Source organism: Labrus bergylta, chromosome 4 (assembly GCF_963930695.1).
Source record: "Labrus bergylta chromosome 4, fLabBer1.1, whole genome shotgun sequence".
In the NCBI taxonomy this organism is placed as follows: domain Eukaryota; kingdom Metazoa; phylum Chordata; class Actinopteri; order Labriformes; family Labridae; genus Labrus; species Labrus bergylta.
Window position 1 is genome coordinate 14,130,706 of NC_089198.1, and position 9,725 is coordinate 14,140,430.

Genomic DNA, 9,725 nt, shown 5'->3' on the forward strand with positions numbered 1-9,725 from the left:
TGCGGCCGTAACCGTGTTATAAAAATCTAATTATGAATGAATTAAAGTGAATTGTTCTTTTAGAAAGGGGAGTTTTCCTTATAGACACGATGATGTGGAAAAATAGCTTTTCAGTGGTGGTCTTGAACGGTCTTGTTTTAAATTCCAAAGTCAGACCAGTCTGAGACCGAGACAATGCTGAGTAAAAATGCTTTCGATTCCGAGACGAGGCAGAGACCTTCAAAAACTGGTCTCGAGACTATTTCAAGTACTTCAACACTAATTTCTCAATTTAAATATAAAGATTTAAATAGCCTGTAACTCTGCTTTCCTAAAGCCTCTGACAATTACTTGACAAAGCCATACCTATCTAATAATGTCCCAATGCAATGGAAACATTGTTCACTACTCCAGGAAATAGAACGTGTCCTCGCTACAACTTAGATACAGGAGATATTTATTCCAAATCTCATGAAGTGTTTTGATGAGGAATAATTTGTTTTGCTAACATTTAGAGTTGTTAATAAAAAAATGTTTCTATTTGTGGACCAACATTTTTAAAGTCCAGTTCTCAGGATTAACTGACACTCTGCAGCCAATCAGAATCAAGTATCCACTCAGACTGTGGTGTGATAGTTTATATTTGACTGGCAGCACCTACAAACTCATCTGATATCATTTTCATCTTCTCTGATATTTTCTATAAATTTGTTCTGTCCACACGCACCACCTCCCCCCTTCTCTCTCTTTTGTACAATTCCCCCGTGAAAGATGGACAGTAGGAACCATCTTCCTGCTGACCCAGTTTTGAGTTGATTGGCCGATACAGAGATACACCGCCGACACATCAAGCAAATAAAAACAATATTAATAGAGAAGGAGAGAATTTAACTGAAAACAGTCGGGAGTTCATTGACATACTTGCCAATACCTCATTTTAGGCAATCTACAGATACCAGTATCAGTAGGCTATCAGAACAACTTTTTAACATTTTGCTCATTTATCATCATGGGGGCGCTGGAGCTGATTCCAGCTGTCATTGGGTTAGAGGCAGGTACACCCTGGACTGTTCGTCACTTTAGAATCACCAAATAATCTAACGAGCATGTATTTGGACTGCGGGAGGAAGCTGGAGGACCCGGAGAGAACCCACACACACACACAGGGAGAACATGGAAACTCCACACAGAGAGGCCGGCACTTTCCAACGAGGATTTGAACCAGGAATCCTTGCTGTGAGCCAACTGCGCTAGCCACTGCACCACTGTGTAGCCCCTATCATTCTATATATTGTGGTGCACCCAAAATATACTTCCCAACCTGTGCATGTGGACTTTAATGAACTAGCATGGATACATACAAGTTACGGCTTATTAGGCTGACTTACATACAGGTGTTGTTGTATTCATTTAGCTCGTGTTGTATCTGATGTTGCAGTAAAATTAGCAGGTTCTGTTACTCTTTGTGTTTTGATTTCTCCATCTTGTGTGTTGTATTGTTTAGAAATGGTTTATTCAGAGCAGCCATGATTGTCACATCAACAATAATGTGTCAGTGAATCTCCTGCTGGCTTAGATGAAGAAGAGTCACAACAGTAATACTTCCCCCGGTGAGGCTCCCTAAATAAAAGAACAAGGCGCAGACACGTCGAGAGACTACAAGTTCACTGCAACGTTTCCATGGCGCTCCCATCATCTCCTCAAAAAAAGTACTCTGATGAGGGCAAACTGGGAATTTACCCGCAGAAATAAAAGAGCAATTACATGTGAGATTCCTGTGAATAAATCATAAATCATTGTTTGTGGGAATCAGCGTGAACATGTGTGTTTGAGATAAACCGGGCAGTCCCTCAGAAACAAATCAACTGTGCTAGATCTGTGGCCTCAAAGTTTAGAGGGTTTTTTAAATGTATGAAGACACAAAAAACAGCAATCGGTTTCATCTGGGTCGAGCTGAGCAGGGCCAGTGTGTGGCTCCACAGCGCCACACTGTGGTGAAAACAAAGACACACCGTGACACTTTGTGTTTTCCATATTTTATTCTGAATACTCACGGCTTCAGCAGCGTGTTTACACCACTTTTATAAGTATGACAAAATTGCACTGGCATACACTTTGGCAGCAATTGCATCTCACACACACAGACACACGACAGCCAGCAGTTCATCACTCTTTACTTTAGCGCACGTTTAAATATACAGCGTGCAAATACTGTTTTTGGAAATATACCTGGAGTGGATCATGTGCAGTGATTTTAACGTGTGTTAATGAATAAATAATGCACATTTGAGTACCATTACATCCCATTGGTCCAAACATAAAGCAGTATGTCATATAAAATGTAGGCCAACATAAAGTCTGTATAGTGCACGAACCACGGAGTGAAGAGTCGTCCCCCAGCTGCCCCAGGTTATATTTACTGTCTGCACTCACTGGCACGAGGGACCCCCCCCCCCCCAGTCTGGCCTGATAAGGGCATCTGATGCGTGTCGGTGTCTGAGCACCCACACTGTACTTGAGCCTCATATTTATTACAGTATACCAGCATGTATTCTTGGCTCTTGGCTCTGTAAATCCTCCAGAGACTCTTAGAACAAACAAAACCCAACGCCCAATTAAAAATGATAGAATAGCACAAAATATAGATCACAGTCTGAGTTTGCTGACTGGAAAGAAACAAACATTTGTCTTTTCAAAAGGGAATGATCACTGTGATTGTCAGCTGCTATCAGACATTCTCAGTCTTGATGCAACTCAGGCACAGACCGCCTGCATCACAAGCTAAGGCACTCAATCTGGACAACACTAAGATGTAGAAATGATAAATAAGCCTTACAAAGAACAGTCTTAAGAATATGTAACAGCTTACATTTCTCTAACATTTTTGCCTTTTTAATTTAAAGGGCCAGTAACAAATTTGAAAGAGCCTTTAAGCTGGTCAACGGAGCATTTTCATGAGCTAAAACATCAGATATTTTCATCTTCCACACTTGCAACAGGCTTAAGGCAGCATGTAGCCCAAACAGGAAGCAGGCAGATTCTCACACTGCCCCTAATATGTGGGTCTTCATCAATACTTTGCCCCCAGTGCAGTGGTTCCATTAAGGATCCCCACCCAGCCATTCCCGATGTTTGGTCCTCTCAGCTTGTCTCGGAGCGCGCACTTTCACACTCGTCTCCACTTCACCGTCTCATTCTGTCAGTCACACATCGATCTTCTTCAGCTGCTCGTAAGTGAGGAAGAACTGGAGATGGAGTTAAGGAGCAAAATAAAAAAAGGAGGAGATGAACATTTTTCTGTTGAGGCTCACTGAGGAGTTCTGTGCTCTCTCTGTACTCGAGCTCAAAGCCTCCCTTGTTACTTCAGTCTGCTGTAACAAGTCAATAATCTCATTACTTTTTTCATGCCTGGTTGGAGCGCGGTGATGAGCTGCCAGCACTTCACTTCCCCCTGAAACCCTTTGGTAGTTCACACTTCTCTCCTCTTACACCCCCCCCAATAGAGGCCCCCATAGCTCCATTCTACACAGGTGAATTGGGGTTACATAAGAGAGTTAACTAGCATTACGAGATAATCTGTCCTCCACTCGAGCATGGAATCCTAGACGTCACCGAGTACATAACACAATTTACTAGTTTCCCGCCGATTTCTGCAGCTCCAGCAGGTATTGCATCACAGAGGGTTTTCTGTATGTAAACAGACTAATGGTGCTCTAATGAGATGGTTAAAGGATACGATGATGTTCCACGGTCCCAGACGGAGCCAGTTGGGGAAGAAGCCCTTGTAGAGGGCCATGAAGCCCTCGGAGCGCCACGTCTGGAAGAGAACAAACATGTTTGAGACCCTTTTTATCTGATTATCCTCTGATGCTCACTCTAAGACCGTTTTTTGACTAGGATGGGTACAAATATCATCAGGTATGATTTGGCTATCCCTATCACATTAGATCTTGTGATTCTGACCTCAATGGCTGCTTTACATTTCAAAACAAATGATAAGTTTGACTTGAAGTCCCCATCGAGGATCATACAGAGTGCTGCAGGAATGACTCCTTAAAAATGAGTTAGGCTTTTTGCACTACTTGTTGCCCTCCTTTAGAAGTTTTTTGGGGGCATTTGTGGTCCGATGCCTGAAATAAGTTCTGTTATTAATACACGCTCAAATAGATCTTTACTGGGTTACCTCGCAGCTCCCCCACTATACACTGTGTTCCTCGTGCACTATAGCTACGTGTTCATGGCTGCGGCCTGTATTGGCCTGGGCAGCTCCACAAAAAAACTAAAGCTATTTGAAAGTGTTGTTCTTTAACATAAATGAGTAAATAACCAAGTCTTGAATTTTGAAGCTAGAATAGATGCTGTGAACACGTGGCTGAATAAAACTACAGAGTTTGTCAGGGACGTTAAACATCATCAAGAGACGTTTAGATGTGGTGAAGTTTAACTCAAACAACCTTGTTTAGTTTATTTAAAGCCTAACTTCAGCTTTTAGTGACTGCATTTACACTTCAAAAAATCATAAAGGTAGTGTTTGTGAAAATCGCACAGGTATCAAACTTCTATTCACCAGAGCGGATTTTCTCCCTTATAATATTCAATCAAATAGAAAAGCCGCTCAGGCTTTCGTTGAGGGCGTTGCTAACTTTGGGGCTGTCCAACAAAAATACATAACTCCTGCATCACTGTTTTCCCTTAACGCAAACAATAATTTTGTTTTTTTTGTTGTTTTTCCATCCCTGCCTTGTCACATTTTTATAAACCATTCTCTGAATTTAAAAGCTCCCTCCAGAGCAACAGTGGACATCATACCACAGATTTTCACCAGCAGATTGCACATTTACAAAACATGAGAAGTGCTTCTTTAAAGTTAGTCTACAAACACAAACTAAACAGGAACACATGTAAGATGTGGATTTCGCTCCAGACGTGAACTGTGTCTGACCTGCAGTATACAGTCCAGTGTCCCCTGGTACAGAGATCCTCCTCTCTGGTTCATCATGCGTGTCCGGACTACGTCCACTGGGTTTGAGGCCAAAGCTCCCGCAAGACCACACACAAAACTAGACCTGAGGACCACAAGACAGATAAATATGATAAGTGATTTTGACCCATCATAAACTTGTGGTTCCAAACGTTCAATCTTTTCTGTGGTTTGTGCCGCAATGAAAACATCCTTGATTGAGACCCCTTGGTCTTATAACTACTGAAAGAGAAACTAAATAGCAGAAAATACATCAAGCTTGCAACTAATCTACAGAGACTTTATAATTTACTCAGCTCAGTTGTGATAATCAAAAATCAATATGTTCAACAAGGCCATGTCTAATTTCTGAGTTCTATTTTAAGATGTTTAAATGCTCCTCTTTGACCAGCGATTTCGACCCGGTGATGTAACCATCTCATGTGAGACGTGGACGTTTTCTCTGTGACTCTAAAAACTCACAGAAAGTGTGTGTACACGGTGTCCCCCATGCAACCAGACAGGATCAGATGCTTCTTGGTGATGTCGTAGACCGGCAGCTCAACCCCGACCACGATGGCCGCTCGCTGAGCTGTTAGGGAGACGCCCTGATGCAGAAAAAGAGGATGTTGTAGAAGTCTGAAAGGACATTCATGGGCAGAAATGAAGCACTTATCAGGCGTTTCTGTACCTTCCACAGGCCTCGGGTTCCCTCCTCCTGGTAGATGTTGATGAAGTTGCCCATCATGCTGCCCTGGATCACATTTCCCTGAGCCTGCATGCGGATCTGGGAAGACAGGTGGAGGTAAAAGTGACATTTGAAAACATGAACAACCAGAGTGGAATGCTGCAGGTTCCCCAAGCTAAGAACAACCTTCATTAAGTCGAGCTCACTCTGGAATGTGAAAGAAAAAAGATTTTTGGCAAACAGAATGTCTTCAAGAATATTTTGTCTGGAGTTGCCTTGTTTTCATTTTAAATGACTTGCTGTTTTACAGATCAGCCTCAGTTTGCTGTGTAGCTGCCAGAGAAAAGAAAAATCCCAATGTTCCTAACCTGCAGCCACATTTATTAAGCCTGTTAACCCTTAAACACAAACTGTGGACATGAAGTCAGTAAGCCCAACAGAGCCTGGAGAGGAGACACTGGACAAAACATGAGTACAGATAAGCATGCACACATCATATCTATGCTCTCATATCATTTACAGAACAGTATGTTAAGCTGTTGAGTCGTTGGCCTATAAATACACAACGAATGGGGTCCTGATAGCATCTAGATGCCCTTCATTCGACTTCACATGTTAACGACCCCACCCACAGCCTGGAGCAAGATTTATGTTTTTCAAGTGCAGTCTTCCTCGAGGCTGCATGAGAAACTAAAGTTTATGTATACAAAACTAGTGCTCTGTTTGTCACTTTTAGAGTCCTGTGTGCCAAGAAAACTGTCAAACCGGCTTTACTGCTCTGGAGAGCAACTCAAGGAAAGCTCATTTAAGCAGTAACAAACAGGTCCAAGGTAGTCTTTTTGTGTGCAATCAGCTACCTTCAGCACATCAGTGGGGTTGGCAATGGAGGAGGAGATGACACCAGAGAGAACACCACACATCACATTAGTCAGCAACGTCTCATCTGAAAGATAAGAAGAGTGGGAGGCAGACTGTTACTGTGAACAAGCAACATTTGATATGATGCACTGGGCAGTCAGCTGCAGTTTATCGTCACTCTCACACACACAATAAGCTCATGGTATGAAAGTAAGAGGACACCCTTTTAAATAGGTCACACGCACATCTGCAGCACCCTCTCTTTATGAGGAATGTTGCATGTGTCACTGACTGTGGAAATGTGCGTGTGTGAAAGAGACAGAGGGAAACTAGGACTTACCCTCTGGTCTGTCAACAACCAGCCGCTTCAAGCTCTGGTATGTGCCAATTTTTATAGTCCCATAGGAGGCCTGGCGTAGAATGGCTGGAGCTATTCTGTAAAAGTCAAGTTTATTTTCATCACAGTTTAACATCATATCTCAGGGGTCTTCACACACATGCAACTGTGGCTCATGCAAAAAAAAATCCCAAAAGACTGAGCACATGTGGGGGGAAAAATACACCTCTAAGACAAGCCAGTGTTTGCCCTAGGTTTACAGCGTTGGGGGGGTGGGGACACAAACACTTGAAGGAATCTTGGTGTTAATGCGTTACTTTTAATGACAGCTGTCCTGTTCTATCGGAAAGGTATCCTTAAATGACTTCTTTCACTGATTTCCGACTCTATCCACTATCCTATCTCTACAATAAAAGATACAAAAAGCCCAAAAAAAATCTTTAAAAAATAAAAAATGGTTTTCTTTTTTACTCTACCTTTAAGGGGGGCGGGCCCCCTAATATAATGATAGGGGAAACACTGCAAGCAAATAAGTTGAACAAATCTTTGGCTAGATATTGGGAACAAAGGGTGGGCTACAGCTATTGGGACAGTGACTTACAAAAACAGGAAGTGCACAAAAATGAGGAAGCGTTAACATTTAGAAATACAGAGTAAGTATCATTTCAGGGTTGGAAGACTATAGAGAAAGCTAAAACATATAAAGGCACATGGACTCTCCATACTGACCCTGAATACAGAGCCCGGAGCCCCTCCTCTCTGCATATCCTCCCTATAGCATGGAGCATGCCTCTGTAGCGGATCTCTCGGTATTTACTGTCCCCCACCTGGCCTTGTACTTGAAGACGTGTCTTGGCCAGGTCGATTGGGAATGTCCCTGCAACACAAAACAATGGGACACACAGAGTCTATCACTCTATCACGACAGAGAGCTTAGTTATTAGCAGATATCCACGCAGCTCGGCCTCCCCGCCTCTCCTCTCATCACTCACCGCATTCCGCCGTCATAGACGCCAGCCCGCCGAAAACAAAGGGCTTCCAGTTGACGTTAGACATGTTTTTCTCCAGCCGTGTGCAGAGTGACGGTGAAACCTCCCAGCAGAGAGTGGGGAGCTGTACTAGAAGCCTGAAACTAATAATGCTTTCAAGCTTCAGCTGTTTCAATCCCCGCCGGCGTTTGAGGAGTTCAGCCTCGTGTGGCCCCCCCTGCCTGCCCGTCTTACAAGAAGCCCCGCCCACCGCTCCATTCATTGGCTTCTGTCTTCACTCGTCCAGCCTACTGATTGTTGCTAAGCGACCGTTGAAGACTGTAAAAAGAGCCACCGCATGATGAAATAGGCGTCATTGTTGCTTGGACAGTTTGACTTGAAGTCTTTCCCGCAAAATTGACAAAGTTTCAGTTTCGAATACAGATTAGTTTTACTGTTGCAAACATTACAGATTCATTTGTTTACATTTTTTCATGAGCTGGAAGTTTTCTGAAAGACAAATGCTAAGCAGTCAGGGAGTTCTCACACAACATACAGACTAAATGTTCATGTGCTGGACATTTTATAGTCTATATAGGCTAGCCTAACAATTTCTTCATCAGTCAGCCACTGACCCCACTGAGGTTCACATTAAAGATAACTTAAAGAGAGACTCAATCTTAACTACAGACATCACAGTTGTTAATGGCTTTATATTTAACTGATTTTCAACTCTTGCAACTTTATAGGAGAATAGGATAGGCCTACTATTACAATGATTCACTTGTAAATCACAGGTAGTAATACCAAACATTACATTAATTATCTATGAAGAAAATTCTTCTGTAATTGAACCAGATCTGTAAAAAAAAAGTAGGTGAAAACTGTCTATGTTCTAGTTTTAAAAACTAAGAAATTAAAAAGTGTGTCATTTGTGTGCCTGCCCCCTGCTTCAGTCACCGTCAGTCCACAGTTGGCAGGAGTGTTAGAGTAGTGTGAGTGTGGAGCCCACTGACCCTGAATGCCATTCATCTTGAGCTGTAAATGTTCAACACGTTCATGCAGAGGAAGGTCACCACTTTAAGTGTGGCTGCTTTGAATCCACGTGCCTGTGTGTGTGTGTGTGTGTGTGTGTGTGTGTGTGTGTGTGTGTGTGTGTGTGTGTGTGTGTGTGTGTGGTGTGTGTGTGAGTGTGTGTGAGTGCGTGCGTGCGTGCGTGTTGTGCAGGCCTGTGGAGGGTCTCATGTTGTCATATTCAGTGCCAGACTGTGAGCTGAGGAGGAAGACTAGTTCACTAGGCCATGCGTGCCGGGCCCTTTTGTCAAACCTGGACTCACTGGAGTAAAGGTGAGCCTTTAAAAAAAAATGGTTGAGTCTGAAGTAAAGACAAACTGTTGACAGGCATCTCGAACAACCCGTCATACCAACACAGTTTTCAGAGTAGCCTTTAAGGTACTCACAGTAGGCTACTAAGATAGCAACGATTACAATCTTTCATAAGGTCTGCTTTAAAGGGGAAGGAAAGTCGCTATGCCTGCTTTAGTCAACAAGCTACTCTTTTTAGCTGCCTCTTTTCTCCATCATTGAAACAATGAATATATATTATCAATAAATATGTCATTGTGTCTTAAAGGCTGAATCATGGGCCAGTACATCCTCATGATCTTGATATGCCACTGTGTGCTGCTGCAGACTCATATCAATAAATACTGTTAGTTAATGGTCCTGTGTTCACATAGTCACATAGTCAATATATAGAAAGGATATAAACAGCACACTGACCTACTTTTCTTTACAAGATTTTCCATCAGAATGAACCTACAGCTATATTACCACTAGACCTGTCAAATAGAATTGAAATAGTAAAAATGACGGTGCTTCCTAGGTTTCTGTACTTATTTCAGTCACTTCCTGTTGCAATTCCCGCCAAGGACT

The 9,725-nt window shown here is 42.7% G+C and overlaps 1 protein-coding gene across 1 annotated transcript; it reads right to left on the minus strand.

Moving 5' to 3' along the window:
• Positions 1 to 1,999: 1,999 nt before the first annotated feature.
• On the minus strand, positions 2,000 to 8,033 carry LOC109996152 (kidney mitochondrial carrier protein 1). The gene is made up of 9 exons (XM_020650152.3): positions 7,815 to 8,033; positions 7,552 to 7,699; positions 6,826 to 6,920; positions 6,485 to 6,570; positions 5,631 to 5,726; positions 5,423 to 5,547; positions 4,922 to 5,045; positions 3,716 to 3,796; positions 2,000 to 3,224 (listed from the first exon to the last, which is right to left on the minus strand). The coding sequence occupies exons 1-9, from the start codon at positions 7,876 to 7,878 to the stop codon at positions 3,183 to 3,185; spliced, it is 861 nt and encodes a 286-aa protein (XP_020505808.1). The 5' UTR covers positions 7,879 to 8,033; the 3' UTR covers positions 2,000 to 3,182.
• Between the last annotated feature and the right edge of the window lie 1,692 nt (positions 8,034 to 9,725).

What these genes read in the sequence shown, in the direction of transcription:
- LOC109996152 (XM_020650152.3), bottom strand. Translation starts at nt 7,878, where the DNA reads ATGTCTAACGTCAACTGGAAGCCCTTTGTTTTCGGCGGGCTGGCGTCT. An exon ending in GTCTATGACGGCGGAATGCG is followed by an intron (nt 7,700 to 7,814) that starts GTGAGTGATGAG and finishes TTTGTGTTGCAG; the next exon opens with GGACATTCCCAATCGACCTG. An exon ending in CTCCGGGCTCTGTATTCAGG is followed by an intron (nt 6,921 to 7,551) that starts GTCAGTATGGAG and finishes TGACTTTTACAG; the next exon opens with AATAGCTCCAGCCATTCTAC.